An 18546-nucleotide genomic window follows, 5' to 3' on the forward strand; every position below is an offset into this window, starting at 1 on the left:
GCCGGGGGCGGCTGTGATAATTCTGGGGGTGCAGCTGAGCCCTGGGGCAGGGGGAGGTGGGGGCTGGGCAAGCTCTGGCCACAGCGGGGCTAGTGATGAGGGGGCGTGAGCCGGGGTGGGGGAGGGGGGGCTGAATGCATTAAAATGGGGTGGGGGGGGTGTAATTATGGGGGGTTGTGCTGACAATGAGGACGGAACCGATCCCGAGGGGGGGGCTGGGCTAGCGCTGGCCACCCCCGGGCCAGTTGTCCGCGCGGTTTGGGGGGGGGGGCGGGGGCTCCCGGTATTTTTATCCGCGCGCCGCCGTTGCCGGGGAACGGGGCGGGGGGGGGGGGGGCCCGGAGCGTGCGGAGCGAGCGGGGCTGCGGCAGCGGTGAGAGCGGGCGGGGGGCGCGGGGGGAGCCCCGGAACTCCCCCCGGGGCAGCGCTGACACCGGGGGGAGCCCCCAAACCCGACTGTGCCCCCCTTCTCCTTCCCCCGCCATCGGGATTGGGGGGGGGGGGAGGCGGGGGAATGGGGGGGGAGGGGGATGTGTCGCAGGGAACCCCCCCCTCCTCCCCCCAAACCACCCCCGGGGCACACGCGTGTGTAAGGGGCGTGCGGGGGGGGGGGTCGCGGGCGCGCTCGTGACCCGGCTGCGCGTGCAGTTCGCGTGCACGCGCGGGGGGTGAGTGTGCAAAGGGGGGGGAGCCCGGCGCGTGCGCGAGAGCCGGTGGGGCGCACACGCGTGTGTTCGTGAGTGTGTGAGTGTGCAACGCGCGTGTGTTCACGTCTGACCCCTGCACACGCGTGTGTTCGTTTGTGTGAGTGTGCAACGCGCGTGTGCTCACATGTGACCCCTGCACACGCGTGTGTTCGTGTGTGCGTGCAACGTGTGTGTGCTCACTTTAATTCGTGTGTGAATGTGCAGTGTGTTCACGCGCGTGACCCCTGCACACGCGTGTGTGAGTGTGTGACGCGTCACACGCACGTGACCCCCGCACGCACGTGTTTTCGTGTGTTCACACGTGACCCTGTGCGCACACACGCGTGTGTTCAGTCGGGTGTGAGTGTGCAATGTGTTCACGTCTGACCCCCGCACACGCGTGTTTTTGTGCGTTCACACGTGACCCTGTGTGCACACACGCGTGTGTTCAGTCGGGTGTGAGTGTGCAATGTGTTCACGTCTGACCCCCGCACACGCGTGTTTGTGTGAGTGTGCAATGTGTTCACGTCTGACCCCCGCACACGCGTGTTTGTGTGAGTGTGCAATATGTTCACGTCTGACCCCCGCACACGCGTGTGTTCAGTCAGGTGTGAGTGTGCAATGTGTTCACGTCTGACCCCCGCACATGCGTGTTTTTGTGCGTTCACACGTGACCCTGTGCGCACACACACGTGTGTTCAGTCAGGTGTGAGTGTGCAATGTGTTCACGTGTGTGTCCCCTGCACACGCGTGTTTTCGTGCGTTCACACGTGACCCTGTGCGCACACACGCGTGTCTGTGCCCGTGTCCGTGTGCACGCGCGGGGGTGAGTGTGCAAGGGGGAGCCCAGCGCGTGTGCGAGGCCCGGAAGGGGTCGAACGTGTGTGTGTCAATGCGAGTGTGCACACACACACGTGTGTGTGTGTGTGTGTGTGTGTGTGTGTGTGTTCACACGTGGCCCAGTTTGGGGTCACCCACAGCCTTCCCAGTTCTCCCAGTTTGGAAAGGTGATGGACGCCACTCCACCCAGTTTGGGGTGACTCACGCCCTTCTCGGTCCTCCAGTTTGGGCCTCCCTCTCTTCCCAGTATCCCCAGTTTGGTGGGACCATGACCATCCCAGTCCCACCAGTTTGGGGACGCAATGTCACTATCACCCCTTTCCAGTCCCCCCAGTTTGGCACCTCCATCCCCCCATTCCCCCATCCCAGTCCCCCCAGTTTGGCACCTCCATCCCCCCATTCCTCTCTCCCAGTCCCCCCAGTTTGGCACCTCCATCCCCCCATTCCCCCATCCCAGTCCCCCCAGTTTGGCACCTCCATCCCCCCATTCCTCTCTCCCAGTCCCCCCAGTTTGGCACCTCCATCCCCCCATTCCCCCATCCCAGTCCCCCCAGTCCTCACCTCCCCTCTCCCCTGTCCCCCCACAGCCGCCACCGATGGCTCAGGACAACGCCGCCTTCTGTGGGGTTCCCGAGGGGGTCCCCACGGGGGTCCCCGCCGAGGCCAAACCCCCTCCCCCACCCCTGCAAGCCCCCAAACGCCGCCCGTGGGGGGCCGGGGGGGGTACGGTGGCCCGGAAGCGCCAGCGCTACGTGGAGAAGGACGGGAAGTGCAACGTCCAGCACGGCAACGTGCGCGAGACCTACCGCTACCTGACCGACATCTTCACCACCCTGGTGGACCTCAAGTGGCGCTTCAGCCTCCTCATCTTCATCCTGGCCTACGCCCTCACCTGGCTCTTCTTTGGCCTCATCTGGTGGGTCATCGCCTACAGCCGCGGCGACCTGGAGCACCTGGGCGACCACAGCTGGACGCCGTGCGTCAACAACCTCAACGGCTTCGTGTCCGCCTTCCTCTTCTCCATCGAGACCGAGACCACCATCGGCTACGGCCACCGCGTCATCACGGACACGTGCCCCGAGGGCATCGTGCTGCTGCTGCTGCAGGCCATCCTGGGCTCCATGGTCAACGCCTTCATGGTGGGCTGCATGTTCGTCAAGATCTCGCAGCCCAACAAGCGCGCCGAGACCTTGGTGTTCTCCTCGCACGCCGTGGTCTCGCTGCGCGACGACCGCCTCTGCCTGATGTTCCGCGTGGGCGACCTGCGCGACTCGCACATCGTGGAGGCCTCCATCCGCGCCAAGCTCATCCAGTCCAAGCAGACGCAGGAGGGCGAGTTCATCCCGCTGGACCAGACCGACCTGAGCGTGGGCTTCGAGACGGGCGACGATCGGCTCTTCCTGGTGTCGCCGCTCATCATCAGCCATGAGATCGACGAGCGCAGCCCCTTCTGGGATGTGTCGCGGGGGCAGCTGGAGAGGGACGACTTCGAGATCGTTGTCATCCTCGAGGGCATGGTGGAGGCCACAGGTAAACGGGGTGGGGGTGTCTTGGTGCTGTGAGGGACATCTCATCGTCTTTGGGGGGATGCATTATGTTCTTGGGACACGTCATCTTCATGGGGACACATCTGTGAGGACACATCATCACCGTGGGACACCTCCATGAGGATGCATCATCTTCACGGAGACATCTCGTCTCCATGGGGACGTCATCTTCTTGGGATTCATCACCTTCACAGGGACACTTCCATGGGGACACATCATCTCCATGGGGACACATTGTCTCCTTGGGGACACCTCCATGGGGACACATCATCTCCATGGGGACACATTGTCTCCTTGGGGACACCTCCATGGGGACACATCATCTCCATGGGGACACATTGTCTCCTTGGGGACACCTCCATGGGGACACATCATCTCCATGGGGACACATTGTCTCCTTGGGGACACCTCCATGGGGACACATCATCTCCATGGGGACACTTCATCTCTGTAGGACACATCCATGGGGACACCTCCATGAGGACACATCATCTCCATGGGATAGATCCATGGGGACACATCACACCCATGGGGACCCATTGTCTCCTTGGGGACACCTCCATGGGGACACATCACACCCATGGGGACACCTCATCTCCTTGGGGACACCGGGATGGGGACTGATAATGTCCATGGGGACACATTGTGTCCATGGGGACACCTCACCTCCATGGGGACACCTCACCTCTGTGGGGACATCTCATCTCCATGGGGACACCTGAGTGGGGACACCTGAGTGGGGGCACCTCACCTCCATGGGGACATCTCATCCTTTGGGGACATCTCATCTCCATGGGGACACCTGAGTGGGGACACCTCACCTCCATGGGGACATCTCATCCTTTGGGGATATCTCATCTCCATAGGGACACCAACATGGGGACAGATAATGTCCATGGGGACACTTCATCTCTGTGGAGACGTCTTATCTCCATGGGGACTCACCCATGGGGACACATCTTCTTCTTGGGGACATCTCACCTCCATGGGGACACTTCATCTCCGTGGGGATATCTCATCTCCATGGAGACACCTCACCTCCATGGGGACATCTCATCCTTTGGGGACATCTCACCTCCATGGGGACACCTGAGTGGGGACACCTCACCTCCATGGGGACAACTCTGCTGGGAGCTTCACAGCCCCCTCTACCAGATGTGGGGTCCCCCCATACCCAGCCCAGACCCTCCAGGAGAGCTCGGGTTGCTCTGTGCCCCCGGGGGCTTCAGGTTTTGGGGTGTCCCATATGCCCAAGGTGCAGCTCAAAACCCACAGTCACCAGATTTGGGGTCCTCCATGCTCTGGGTGCTTCACTTTTTGGGGTGTCCTCTCTCTGGGTACTTCACTTCTTGGGGTGTCCTCTCTCTGGGTGCTTCACTTCTTGGGGTGTCCCTCTTGCCCTTGTCCTTGCGCCCCCCCGGGGATGACGTGCCAGGTGTGCCGCTCGTACCTGGGGACAAGGCGCAGCCCCAAGGGGTTGGGGTGGCTTCAGGTATTGGGGTACCCCAAGCCCTGTGGGTTTCACAGACCCCTCCAACCAGATTTGGGGTGCTCCATTTCCTGGATTCTTCGGGTATCGGGGTTTGAGTGATTCGGGTATTGGGGTGCCCCTATTGGGGACACCCCTGAGCCCCCGCGCCCCCCCAGGGATGACGTGCCAGGCTCGCAGCTCGTACCTGGCGGACGAGGTGTTGTGGGGCCACCGCTTCACGCCGCTGCTCAGCCTCGAGGAGGGCTTCTACGAGGTGGACTACGGTGGCTTCCACCACACCGTGCCCGTGCCCACCCCGGCCTGCAGCGCCCGCCAGCTCGCCGCCGCCGCCGCCCGCCGCGATGCCCACCTCTACTGGTCCATCCCCAGCCGCCTGGATGAGGCGGCGGCAGCGGGGGAAGAGGGGGACCCCGAAATGTCCCCCCGCGAAAGCAACGGGACCTTGGCCAGCCCCGAGTCGCGGTGATGCCACCAAAATCTGGGCGCGTGGAATAGAAATTCCGCTTCCCTTCCGCCCGTTGTGGTGGTGGTGGTGGGTTTGGGGGTGTCCCCTGGGTTTTTTGGGGTGTCCCTTGGGCTCGTGGGGGGAAAAGGGGACCTCAAAATCTCTCAGGAGAGCAACGGGGCCCTGGCCATCCCCGAGTTGTGGTGATGCCACCAAAATCTGGGTATATGTAATAAAAATCCCTCCCCGCCCCCGTTCTAATGGTGGTGGTGGGTTCGGGGTGTCCCTGGGTCTGTGGGGGCGAGGGGGACCCCAAAACCTCTCAGGAGAGCAGCGGGACCTTGGCCAGCCTCGAGTGGCAGTGATGGTTCCAAAACATGAACCTATTTAATAAATATCCCCCCCAGTTATGATGGCGGTGGTGGTTTTGGGGTGTGAGTGGCGGTTTTGGGGTGTCCCTGGGTTTGTGGGGGGATGGGGACCCCAAAATTCCTGGAGAGAGCAGCAGGACCTCGGCCAGCCCCAGCAGGCACCAAAATGTGGTTGTGTTGAATAAAAAAAAAAAAAACAAACCCCGTTATGATGGTGGTGCTGTTTTTGGGGTGCGTGAGATGGATTTGGGGTGTCCCTGGTTTTGGGGCCTGGGGGGGGGGGGAGGAGATGGGGGGGCAACCCAGGGGGTCTCTCCAAGGACATGGGGACCCCCAGGGCGGGCGAGGGGCATGGAGACCCCCGTGGCAGCACGGGCAGGGGTCAGTGAGGTGGGCGAGGACACGGAGCCCCCCCCTCATTGTCCCCACCGTCCCCCCAATGTCCCCAAGGGATCCCCCCCAGCTTGGGGGGGCGGTGCTCGGGGGTGCGGAACCGAGCGGGGCCGAAAGAGGCCGAGCGTGGCCGAAAGAGACCGAGCGGGGCCGAAAGAGACCGAGCGAAGCCGAGCCGGACCGAGCCGAGTCAGAGCGGGGCCGAACGGATCCGAAATGAGCCGAAAGAAGCCGAGCCGAGCGAAGCCAAGCCGAGCGCAACCGAACGGATCCGAAAGGAGCCGACTGAAGCCGATTGAAGCCGAGCCGATCGAAGCCAAGCCGATTGAAGCCGAACGGAGCCGATTGGGGCCGAGCCGACTCGGACGGAGCCGAACCGAACCGAAAGGGGGCTGAGCGCCACCAAGACCCCGCCCACCCCCTGGCCCCGCCCCCTCCCCCGTCGCGCGTGGGGGGGGGTGGGGGGGGCAGGGGTTACGACCCCCCCCCAAAATCAGCGGCACCTGGGGCCCCCCCGAGCCCCCCCGGGCCCCCACGCGTGTCCTGTGTGTGACACGCGTGTCCGGTGTGTGACACGCGTGTTGTCCCCCCCCGCCCCGTGTCCCCGTGTACCCCCGGCTGTCGCATTCCTGCCGCCCACGGGCAGCAGCTGCGCGGGGCGGGGGGCGGCGGGGCACGGGCAGGGGACTGGGAGGGACTGGGGGGGACTGGGAGAACTGGGAGGGATTGGGGGAGGGCTGGAGTGGAGGGGCTGGGGGGACTGGGGGGGACTGGGAGGGACTGGGAGGGACTGGGAGGGACTGGGGGGGGTGGCTGGGAGAACTGGGCAGGTTGGGAAGACTGGGAGGACTGGGAGGGACTGGGGGGGACTGGGGGGGACTGGGGGGGACTGGGGGGGACTGGGGGAGGGCTGGAGTGGAGGGACTGGGGGGCCTGGGAGGGACTGGGAGGGACTGGGGGGACTGGGGGAGGGCTGGAGTGGAGGGACTGGGGGGACTGGGAGGGACTGGGGGGGACTGGGTGAACTGGGGGGAGTGGGAGAGACTGGGGATTGGGAGGACTGGAAGGACTGGGAGGGACTGGGGAGTACTGGGGGGACTGGGATGGACCGGGGGGACTGGGAAAAGACAGCTTAGAGGACTGGGTGTACTGGGAAGGACTGGGGGGACTTGGGGGGGGCTGGAAGACCGGGGGTCACTGGAAGGACTGGGAGGACTGGTGGAACTGGAAGGATTGGGGGGACTGGGAGGACTGGAAGGACTGGGGGGGACTGGGGAGTGTTAGGGGGACTGGGCTGGACTGGGATGGACTGGGAGGGACTGGGGAGGACTGGGAGGGACTGGGATGGACTGGGGGGGACTGGGATGGACTGGGAGGGGCTGGGGGGATTGGGATGGACTGGGATGGACTGGGATGGACTGGGATGGACTGGGGATGGACTGGGATGGACTGGGAGGGGCTGGGGGGATTGGGATGGACTGGGATGGACTGGGATGGACTGGGAGGGGCTGGGGAGGACTGGGAGGGGCTGGGGGGAGGGCTGTGGGCCGGGGGGGGTTGGGGACGCGTGGGGCGGTCCCCAGGTCCCCCGTGGGGACGGTCCCGGCACGTGGCCCCCGCTCCCGCGTCATCGCTGTTTGTTCAGCTTGGGGGGCAGCGGGGGGGGACAGCGGGGGGGGACAGCGGGGGACGGGGGGACAGCGGCGGGGACTGGGGGAGCCAGGGGGGACAACGAAGGGACAGACAGGGGACAAAGGGGGGCCAGATGGACAAGGGGTGGCAGGACCGGGGTAACTGGCCACGGCTGGGATGGACTGGAGGCACTGGGGGGACTGGGGGAACTGGGAGGAACTGGGATGGACCGGGGACACTGGGATGGACTGGGACAGACTGGGGGAACTGGGAAGGAGTGAAGGCACTGGGATGGACTGGGACAGACTGGGGGAACTGGGAAGGAGTGAAGGAACTGGGATGAACTGGGACAGACTGGGGGAACTGGGAAGGAGTGAAGGCACTGGGATGAACTGGGACAGACTGGGGGAACTGGGAAGGAGTGAAGGCACTGGGATGAACTGGGACAGACTGGGAGGACTGGGAAGGAGTGAAGGCACTGGGATGAACTGGGACAGACTGGGAGGACTGGGAAGGAGTGAAGGCACTGGGATGAACTGGGACAGACTGGGAGGACTGGGAAGGAGTGAAGGCACTGGGATGAACTGGGACAGACTGGGGGAACTGGGAAGGAGTGAAGGCACTGGGATGAACTGGGACAGACTGGGGGAACTGGGAAGGAGTGAAGGCACTGGGATGAACTGGGACAGACTGGGAGGACTGGGACAGACTGGGGGCACTGGGGAATTGGGAAGACTGTGGGCACTGGAAGGACTGGGAGAGGTTGAAGGGACTGGGATGCACTGGGGGCACTGGGAAGAATAGCACGGGGGGGACTGGGGGGCACTGGGACAGACTGGGAGGACTGGGAAGTGCTGGGATGGACAGGGAGCTGCTGGGGATAATGGGCAGACTGGGAAGTGCTGGGACAGACTGGGAGGACTGGGAAGTGCTGGGGACAATGGGCAGACTGGGAAGTACTGGGACAGACTGGGGGGCCACCAGGGCAGACTGGGAGGTCCTGGGGGTGCTGGTCCGGACTTGAGAGGGGGGTGCACTGGTCTGGACTGGGAGAACTGGTCTGCACTGGGGGTGCAGATCTGGACGGGGAGCGGCGGGAGGAGGCTCCCAGTCCATACTGGGAGGATACTGGTCTGCTCTGGGGATACAGATCTGGACGGGGAGCGGCGGGAGGAGGCTCCCAGTCCGTACTGGGAGGATACTGGTCTGCACTGGGGATACAGATCTGGACGGGGAGCGGCGGGAGGAGGCTCCCAGTCCGTACTGGGAGGATACTGGGCTGCACTGGAGGGCGCGGCCGGCGCGGGGAGCAGAGCCGCGGGCTGGGGGAGCCGATAACTGGTGCGGACTGGTGTCACTGGTGCGGACTGGTGTCACTGGTGCGGGGCCCCAGGGCCGGGCCCCCCTCCCCGCTCTTGAGCTGCCCTTGGCGGTTGCCATGGAGATAAAGCCCGGAGGGGGGGGGTACTGGGAGGGGATCTTGGCGCGGCACTGGGGACACTGGGGGGGGTGGGATGGGGACGGGGAGGGGGGGGACAGGGGCAGCCGGAGTTTGGGAACAGCCGGAGTTTGGGAACAGCCGGAGTTTGGGAACACCGGGAGAGCGGGAACAACCGGACACCGGGAACAGCCCCATGGGCACAACCAGATCCCGGGAACAGCCGGAGCCTGGGAATAACGGGATCCAGGGAACAGCCGGAGCCCGGGAACAGTCAGACAGCAGGAATAAACCCGTCAGGGGGGGTGGGAATAACCGGGATGGGCACAACCTGACCCTGGGAACAGCTGGATGCCAGGAACAGTCAGACGTCGCCACAGGCGGTCCCTGGGAACAGCTGGACCCCGGGAACAGTCGCACAGCCAGGTTTCAGGAACATTTGGATCCCTGGGAACAGTCGGTGCCTGGGCACAGCTGATTCCTAGCAACAGCCAGACTCCGGGAACAGCCGGATCCCTGGGAACAGCCGGATCCCTGGGAACAACCAGACCCTGGGAACAGCCGGATCCCTGGGTACAGCCAGATCCCTGGGAACAGCCGGATCCCTGGGAACAACCAGACCCTGGGAACAGCCGGATCCCTGGGAACAGCCGGATCCCTGGGAACAACCAGACCCTGGGAACAGCCGGATCCCTGGGAACAACCAGACCCTGGGAACAGTCGGACCCTGGGAACAGCCGTGTCCCCAGGTACAGCCGGTCTTGGGGCACCGCAGCTCCCCTGGGAATGGCCGTTCCCTGGGAACAGTCGGATCCTGGGCACAGCCGCTCCCTGGGAACAGTCAGACCCTGGGAGCAGTCGGACTCCTGGCACAGCCCCCCAGTTCACCACCCCCCCCCGGTGTCCCCCCAACTCTCAGCCATTCCAGGGCTAATTTTAGCCCCCGGCCGCATTCCCGGGCCCTTCCCGCTGCCAGGCGGGATGGGACTGGGGGCACTGGGCACACACCAGTGCAGGGACCCCCCCCAAAATAAACAACACCCCCCCTCAGGAGCAACACCCCCGGGGTCACCCCCCGCTCTGGCCGTGGGGCGGGGGGGGGGTCCGCAGCCTTCGCCCCTCCCCAAAATGAGCCGCCCCCTCTTAAAGCTGAGCCGTGGGGGGTCCGGATGTCGGGGTCCCCCTGGATTTGGGGAGGGTCAGGAAGGGTCACCCCCCTCCCCTCCCCGCACACCTGCGTTCCCCTGAGACCCCCCACCCCCTCCCCGAGGCCGGGGGGGTGGGGGGCGGGGTGGGGGCGGGGGGGGCCGGCCCGGGCGGGGCCCGCTGGGTTTTTCTCGGCCGCTGTCGCCGCGCCCCCCCCAAAAGTGTCCCGGGCTGGGAAGGAGGACGGCAGCGCCATGGGCAGAGGGGTGAGTAGGGGCGGCCCGGGGCGCCCACGCGGGGCACGGACCCACGCGGGGCACGGACCCACGCGGGGCACCCAAAAAATCCCCCCCCCCCCGCCTTCCCAAACCCCCCCTCCCCTCTCCCCCCGACAGCCCACCCACCATGCCGGGCACCCCCACGCTCGGAGCTCACCCACGCGAGACACCCCAAACCCGCTTAGGGCACCCCAAAGCACTCGGGGCACCCCAAAACCACACGGGACACCCCCAAAGACCCCTCCACCCACCCGGTGCGCCCACTCCACGCGGGAAACCCCCCCCCGGGACCCCTTCTCAGGGCTGGCACCCACGCGTGGCACCCCCCGCGACACCCAGAGACCCCCCGCGGATATCCTGGTCCCCCCCATGCGGGACCCCCACCCCTGGGACCCCCAAAATCACACCCCCTCCCCAGCCGGACCATCCCTCCCCCCCCGTGGGCACCCGCGCAGGTGGCACCGACCCACGCGGGACCCCCAGAAGTTCACCCCTCCCCACGCGAGACACCCCCCGTGGGCGCTCCCCCCTCCCCAAATTACCCCCGCGGTGCCCCCCAAAACCCCCCAAAACCCCCCCACGGGGGTCCCACCGCGCCCCCCCCTCCCCAAAACGAGAAACACGCGTGGGCTGCAGAACCCCCCTCCCCATGAGGAGGGGGTCTTTATTGGGGGGGGGGGTTGGGGGGCTCAAACTCGCCCCCTCCCGCTCTGTAAATCGCGAGTCCGGTGGGCGAGACCCCCCCCCCCACTGGCGGGACCCCCCCCACTGGCGGGACCCCCCCCCACGGGCGGGACCCCCCCCCCGGCGTGGCTCGGTGCCCGCGGCTGCCCCGAGCCCCGGGCTCGGTGCCCTGGCAACGCCCGCGGGGGGGCCCCGAGCGCCGCTGGCCCCACGCCCAACCCCCCCCGGTATCCCCCGGGGACCCCCCCGCCCCAATCCACCCCCCCCCCCCACCCCAACCCCGGGCACCCACCCAAAAGTGGGGGGACCCCGCAGGATGTGGGTTCTCCCCCCCCCCCGTCACCCCCCCCGGCGCGGGTGTCCCCTTGGCGCTGTCCCCAAGGTGGGGGGGGACACACGCGACACCCGACACCCCCCCCCCCGCCACACCCCCCTAAATGCGGGGGGGTCCCTCAGGTGGGTTCCCCCCAATGTGGAGCCACAATTGGGGTGTCCCGTGTTGGGAGGTGGGGCAGAGACCCCCGCCCCCCCCCGGGGGGTGTTGGGGGGGTTGGGGGGGGTTGGGGTACCCCCGTGTCCCCCCCCCCCCCCCCAGTAACTCGAGCCCCCCCCCGGTCCCCCCCCAGCTCCCGGTGTTGGTTTTGGCTCCCGGAGCTTTTCCATGACATCGTCCCCTCCCCCGGCCGGGCCACCGGGGGACCCCTGGGGACAGGGGGTGACACTGCCACCCCCCCAAAGGCAGGGAGGACCCCCCCGTGACTCCCTGGGGGGGGCTCTTCCTCTGCCCGGCTTGTGGGGACCCCCCCCATGGGCGTGGGGACCCCCCTGTGGTGACAGTGACACTGCCGTGGCCCAGGGGACCCCTCCCAGCCACAGTGACCGCCTCGTGACCTTGGGGACACCCCTGTGGTCCTGGTGACCCCCCCATGATGGGCCTGGGGGTCTCCCATGGTCACCGCCACCCCCCCATGGCCACAGTGACCCCCGATGGCCATGGTGACCACCCCTGATGGCCACAGTGACCAGTGATGACCACAGTGACCACCCCCCATGGCCAAAGTGACCCCCCCATGGCCACAATGACCAGTGATGACCACAGTGACCAGTGATGGCCACAGTGACCAGTGATGACCACAATGAACACCCCCCATGGCCAAAGTGACCCCCCCATGGCCACAGTGGCCAGTGATGACCACAATGACCACCCCCCATGGCCAAAGTGACCCCCCCATTACCACAGTGACCAGTGATGACCACAGTGACCTGTGACAGTCACAGTGACCACCCCCACGGTCAGAGTGACCAGTGATGGCCACAGTGACCACCCCCATGGTCAGAGTGACCAGTGATGGCCACAGTGACCCCCCCATAGCCCCAGTGCCACTTTGCGTGACCACAGTGCCACCGCCCTGGCCAGCACTGGGGACACCCCAGTGGCCACCCCCATGGCTGCAAAGCCACCGTGGTGACCACAGTGACCCCTCCTCAGACCACAGCGCCACCACGGTGACCACAGTGCCACCTCTGTCACCAAAGTGACGCCCCCAGGGCCACAGTGATTGTCCAGTGACCACAGTGACCCCTTGGTGACCACAATGAGCCTCCCATGGCCACAAGGCCACCCTGGTGACCACAGTGACCCCTTGGTGACCACAGTGACCCCCCCATGGCCATTGTGACCCCCCCGTGGCCACAATGACCCCCCCATGACCACAGGGCCACTTTGGTGACCCCCCATGGCCACAGTGACCCCCCCATGACCACAGGGCCACTTTGGTGACCCCCCATGGCCACAGTGACCCCCCCATGGCCACAGTGACCCCTCCATGACCACAGGGCCACTTCGGTGACCCCCCATGGCCATTGTGACCCCCCCATGGCCACAGGGCCACTTTGGTGACCCCCCATGGCCACAGTGACCCCCCCATGGCCACAGTGACCCCCCCATGGCCACAGGGCCACTTCGGTGACCCCCCATGGCCACAGTGACCCCCCCCCCATGGCCACAGGGCCACTTTGGTGACCCCCCCGTGGCCACAGTGACCCCCCCCATGGCCACAGTGACCCCCCCATGGCCACAGGGCCACTTTGGTGACCACCCCACGGCCACAGGGCCACCTGTCACCGTGACTCCCCCAACGACTTCAATGTCACCCTGATGACCACAACAACCCCCCCGCCCCCCCCCCAGTGACCCCGCTGACCCCCCCGTGCCCCCCCCGCGGTGCCCCCGCCGCCCGGTGCCCGCCGCCCCCTCCCCGCGCCGACGATGCCGGTGGCCACGGTGACGCCGGTGCTGGCCGTGACCTCCACGCCCATGGTAATGGCCCCTGGCCCGGGGCTGGCAGGGGGGGCGGGGGTGGCACTGGGGGGTCGCGGGGGTGGGGGGTCCCCGTGCCCACCCGGGGGTGTCCCCGCAGGCCGGCCGTGAGTACTCGCCCGCGGCCACCACGTCCGAGAATGGCGGCGGGAAGAGGAAGCAGAAGGAGAAGGAGCTGGACGAGCTCAAGAAGGAGGTGAACCTGGTGAGTGGGGACATGGGGACAGGGACAGGGGGACAGGGACAGGGACAGGGGGACAGGGGGACAGGGACAGGGACAGGGGGACAGGGACAGGGACAGGGGAACAGGGACAGGGACAGGGACAGGGACAGGGACAGGGACAGGGACAGGGGGACAGGGACAGGGACAGGGACAGGGGGACAGGGACAGGGGGACAGGGACAGGGGGACAGGGACAGGGACATGGGGACAGGGACATGGGGACAGGGACAGGGGGACAGGGACAGGGGGACAGGGACAGGGACATGGGGACAGGGACATGGGGACAGGGACAGGGGGACAGGGACAGGGGGACAGGGACAGGGACATGGGGACAGGGACAGGGGGACAGGGACAGGGGGACAGGGACAGGGACATGGGGACAGGGACAGGGGGACAGGGACAGGGGGACAGGGACAGGGGGACAGGGACAGGGACAGGGACAGGGGGACAGGGACAAGGGGACAGGGACAGGGACAGGGGGACAGGGACAGGGACAGGGGGACAGGGACAGGGACATGGGGACAGGGACAGGGACAGGGGGACAGGGATGGGGACAGGGGGACAGGGAGAGGGACATGGGGACAGGGACAGGGGGACAGGGACAGGGACAGGGACAGGGACAGGGGGACAGGGACAGGGACATGGGGACAGGGACAGGGACAGGGACAGGGGAACAGGGACAGGGACAGGGGGACAGGGACAGGGGGACAGGGACAGGGACAGGGACAGGGGGACAGGGACAGGGGGACAGGGACAGGGACAGGGGGACAGGGACAGGGGGACAGGGACAGGGACAGGGGGACAGGGACAGGGACAGGGACAGGGGGACAGGGACAGCGGGACAGGGGGCCAGGGACAGGGACAGGGGGACAGGGACAGGGGGACATGAGGGACATGAAGGACATGGGGGACATGGGACACTTGGGACCATGGGGATGGTGGCCATGTCATTGCATCCATGGGGACATGGGGACATGGGGGACATGGGGGACGTGAGTGACATGGGACCATAGGGATGATGGTCATGTCATTGCATCCATGGGGACAGGGGGACAGGGACAGAGGCACGTGGGGGACATGGGGGACATGGGGACATGAGTGACATGGGGGACATGGGGGACATGGGGACATGAGAGACATGAGGGATATAGGACGGTGGGGACAGTGGCCATGCCACCGTGGCTGGGGGACGTGGGGGACATGAGTCATATGGGTGACACAGGACTGTGGGGACAGGTGGCCATGCCACCCCATTCAGGGGGACGTGGGTGGAGTGGGACCATGGGGACATGGGGACAGCTGAACAGGTCACCCCAGACGGGGTGACACAGTGACACGGGTAACATGGGACTCCGGGGACAGCTGGCTGTGTCATCCCACCCAGAGGGACATGGGTGACATGGGCCCATGGGGACACGCCACCCTGCTGGGGTGATTTGGGGTCATGGGGACAGCTGGCCATGTCACCCAGCTGAGGTGACACGGTGACAGGCGTAACGTGGGGACTCTGGGGACACGGCTGTGCCATGCCACCCCATCAGGGGGGACACGGGTGACATGGGCACAGTGGCCACACCAGCCTGGCTGGGGGGACACACGTGGCGTGGGTGACCAGGGGACAGCTGGCCACCCCCTCTGGATGGGGAACGCGGGTGACAGGGGACGGTGGGGACAGCGCCACCCTGGCTGAGGGGACGCGGTGACAGGGGTGGCATTTGTCCCTCAGGATGACCACAAACTGTCCCTGGATGAGCTGGGCAGGAAGTACCAGGTGGACCTGTCCCGGGTGAGATGTCCCCATGTCCCCATGTCCCCATGTCCCTGTGTCCCTGTGTCCTCACATCCCTCTATCCCCATCACCCCCATGTCCCCAATGTCCCCAATGTTGTCAGTGTCCCAAATCACCCCAATGTCCCCAATGTCCCCAATGTCCCCTGCCCATGTCCCCAATATCCCAAATGTCCTCTGTCCATGTCCCCAGTGTCCCCAATGTCCCCAATGTCCCCTGTCCATGTCCCTCATCACCCCCATGTCCCCAATGTCCCCAATGACCCTGATATCCCCAATGTCCCCTGTCTGTGCCCCACTGTACCCAATGTCCCAAATGACACCTGCCCATGCCCCCATCACCCCAATGTCCCCAGTGTCCCCTGACCGTGTCCCCAATGTCCCCTGACTGTGTCCCCAATGTCCCCAATGTCCCCAATGTCCCCAGTGTCCCCTGACCGTGTCCCCAGTGTCCCCAATGTCCCCAGTGTCCCCTGCCCCCCGTCCCCCGTACGCCCCCGCGGTGTCCCCGGTGTCACCGTGTCCCCTGCGCAGGGCCTGACCAACGCGCGGGCGGCCGAGATCCTGGTGCAGGACGGTCCCAACGCGCTGACGCCCCCTCCCACCACCCCCGAGTGGGTCAAGTTCTGCCGGCAGCTCTTCGGGGGCTTCTCCATCCTGCTCTGGATCGGCGCCATCCTCTGCTTCCTGGCCTACGGCATCCAGGCCGCCATGGAGGACGAGCCCGCCAACGACAACGTGAGGGGACACGGGGACACTGGGACACTGGGGGACGTGGGGACATGGGGGGCACTGGGGGCATTGGGGACATGGGGGGCATGGGGCACACGGGGACACTGGGGGACGTGGGGACATGGGGGGCACTGGGGGCATTGGGGACATGGGGGGCATGAGGGACACGGGGACACTGGGGGACGTGGGGACATGGGGGGCATTGGGGGACGTGGGGACATGGGGGGCACTGGGGGCATTGGGGACATGGGGGACATGGGGGGTATGGGGGGTACAGGGGACGTGGGGGGCATGGGGACGCAGGGACACGGGGACATGGGGGACATGAGGGGCACGGGGGGACATGGGGACACGGACACCGGGACACGGGGGGCATTGGGGGACATGGGGGGCATTGGGGACGTGGGGACACGGGGACACGGGGACATTGGGGGACACAGGGACATGGGGGGCATTATGGGGCACAGGGGACATGGGGGACATGAGGGACATGGGAACATGGGGGACATGGGGACATGGGGGACATGGGGGGCATTGGGGACATGGGGACATAGGGGACATGGGGGACATGGGGACATGGGGGGCATTGGGGACATGGGGACATAGGGGACATGGGGGACATGGGGACAGGGACATCAAGCAAGGTGGGGACATCATGGGGACACAGGTGTTGTGGGGACAGGGGGATTGAGAGGGACAGGGACATCAGGGGGGACATGGGGGGCAAGGACAGTGAAGGGGGACAGGGACATTGTGGGGACATCATGGAGGGACTTGGGGGTGGCATGAGTGTCGTGGGGACAGGGACCTTGAGGGGGACAGGGGCACCGTGGTGGCACCAGGGGCATGGCAGTGATGGGGGATAGGGGCGTTGTGGGGACAGGGACATCGAGGGAGCTGGGGACATCACGGGGACACGGGTGTCATGAGGACAGGGACATCGAGGGAGCTGGGGACATCACGGGGACACGGGTGTCATGGGGACAAGGACATCGAGGGAGGCACAGGCACTGGGGCGGGGGGGACAGTTGCCATGAGGACGGTGGCACTGGGGACAGTGGCATTGGGGGTGGCACAAACTGGTGGCCCCCTGTCCCCTCTGCGCCCCGTGCCAGCTCCCGAGGGGCCCAGCTGTCCCCAATGTCACCTCACCCTGGCTGGCACTCAGGGTGTCCCCTGCCTGTCACCCTGCCCCGAGGGTCCCTGGGGGGGGTCCCCCGGTGCCCCCCCCGGTGCTGAGGTTCCTCCCCCCTCCCCACCCGGTGCCAGCTGTACCTGGGGGTGGTCCTGGCCGCCGTCGTCATCGTCACCGGCTGCTTCTCCTACTACCAAGAGGCCAAGAGCTCCAAGATCATGGACTCCTTCAAGAACATGGTGCCCCAGGTGGGCAGCGGGGGCACAGCCAGGGGGGAGGGGGTCCCGGGGGGGTCCCGGGGGGGTGGGCACCCCCTGAGGTGCCCGGTGCTCCCCCAGCAAGCGCTGGTGATCCGCGAGGGAGAGAAGATCCAGATCAACGCCGAGAACGTCGTGGTCGGGGACCTGGTGGAGGTGAAGGGAGGGGACAGGGTGCCCGCGGACATGAGGATCATCTCCTCCCACGGCTGCAAGGTGGGACACTGGGGACACTGGGGACACTGGGGACACTGGGGACACTGGGGACACTGGGGGACACTGGGGACACTGGGGACACTGGGTGGGGACAGGGTGCCCGCGGACATGAGGATCATCTCCTCCCACGGCTGCAAGGTGGGACATTGGGGACACTGGGGACACTGGGGACACTGGGGACACTGGGGGACACTGGGGACACTGGGGACACTGGGTGGGGACAGGGTGCCTGCGGACATGAGGATCATCTCCTCCCACGGCTGCAAGGTGGGCACCGGGGTGCACAGAGGGGCACAAGGGGACACTGGGGACACTGGGGACACTGGGGACATTGGGTGGGGGCAGGGTGCCTGTGGACATGAGGATCATCTCCTCCCACGGGGGCACAGGGGGGACATTGGGGACACTGGGGACATTGGGTGATCATCTCCGAGGTGGGCACAAGGGGCACCCCCATTTCCCACCCAGTCCCACCCCTACACACCCGCACCTCCCACACACCTGCATTCCATCTGTGCCCACCTGAACCCACCTGAACCCACCCATATCCCCCAATCCCACCCGCACCCCCCCATTTCCACCCCGTAACCACCCAATCCCACCCACACCCCTGTACCCCAATTCCCACCCAACCCCCAAACCCACCCTCACCCCCTGTACCCCAATTCCCACCCAATCCCCAAACCCACCCACACCCCTGTACCCCAATTCCCACCCAACCCCCAATCCCACCCACACCCCTGTACCCCAATTCTCACCCAATCCCAAACCCACCCTCACTCCCTGTACCCCAATTCCCACCCAATCCCCAATCCCACCCTCACCCCTGTACCCCAATTCTCACCCAATCCCCAAACCCACCCACACCCCTGTACCCCAATTCCCACCCAATCCCCAATCCCACCCTCACCCCTGTACCCCAAT

The 18546-nt window shown here is 66.2% G+C and overlaps 2 protein-coding genes across 4 annotated transcripts in view; both read left to right on the plus strand.

The window, feature by feature from the left end:
- The first annotated feature begins 317 nt into the window (after positions 1–317).
- On the plus strand, positions 318–5582 carry KCNJ9 (potassium inwardly rectifying channel subfamily J member 9). 2 transcript variants are annotated; one of them, XM_086866317.1, is made up of 3 exons: positions 318–373; positions 2114–3056; positions 4721–5582. In XM_086866317.1, the coding sequence occupies exons 2-3, from the start codon at positions 2123–2125 to the stop codon at positions 5029–5031; spliced, it is 1245 nt and encodes a 414-aa protein (XP_086722443.1). In that variant the 5' UTR covers positions 318–373; positions 2114–2122; the 3' UTR covers positions 5032–5582. The 2 variants fall into 2 exon arrangements, with proteins under 2 accessions (XP_086722443.1, XP_023804057.2); XM_023948289.2 differs by lacking the exon at positions 318–373 and having other exon boundaries at positions 673–3056; positions 4721–5396.
- A 4569-nt stretch (positions 5583–10151) lies between these two features.
- The window catches only part of LOC111945097 (sodium/potassium-transporting ATPase subunit alpha-2), a 32638-nt gene continuing 24243 nt past the window's right edge, over positions 10152–18546 (plus strand). The window contains exons 1-7 of one of the 2 annotated variants that reach the window (XM_086866274.1): positions 10229–10256; positions 13144–13272; positions 13373–13477; positions 15221–15280; positions 15817–16020; positions 17284–17397; positions 17488–17622. In XM_086866274.1, the coding sequence (XP_086722400.1) occupies positions 13222–13272; positions 13373–13477; positions 15221–15280; positions 15817–16020; positions 17284–17397; positions 17488–17622 (669 nt within the window). In that variant the 5' untranslated portion in view covers positions 10229–10256; positions 13144–13221. Of the gene's footprint in view, positions 10257–13143; positions 13273–13372; positions 13478–15220; positions 15281–15816; positions 16021–17283; positions 17398–17487; positions 17623–18546 lie in introns of both variants that reach the window. The other variant, XM_086866275.1, reaches the window with a different exon arrangement.

This window comes from Cyanistes caeruleus, chromosome 30 (assembly GCF_971803275.1).
Source record: "Cyanistes caeruleus chromosome 30, bCyaCae1.hap1.1, whole genome shotgun sequence".
Lineage (NCBI taxonomy): Eukaryota > Metazoa > Chordata > Aves > Passeriformes > Paridae > Cyanistes > Cyanistes caeruleus.

Bases quoted from the DNA above. Each gene is read 5' to 3' on its own strand.
- KCNJ9 (XM_023948289.2), top strand. From the start codon at position 1,829: ATGTCACTATCACCCCTTTCCAGTCCCCCCAGTTTGGCACCTCCATCC. The intron at 3,057-4,720 runs GTAAACGGGGTG...GCGCCCCCCCAG, and splicing joins GGGCATGGTGGAGGCCACAG to GGATGACGTGCCAGGCTCGC.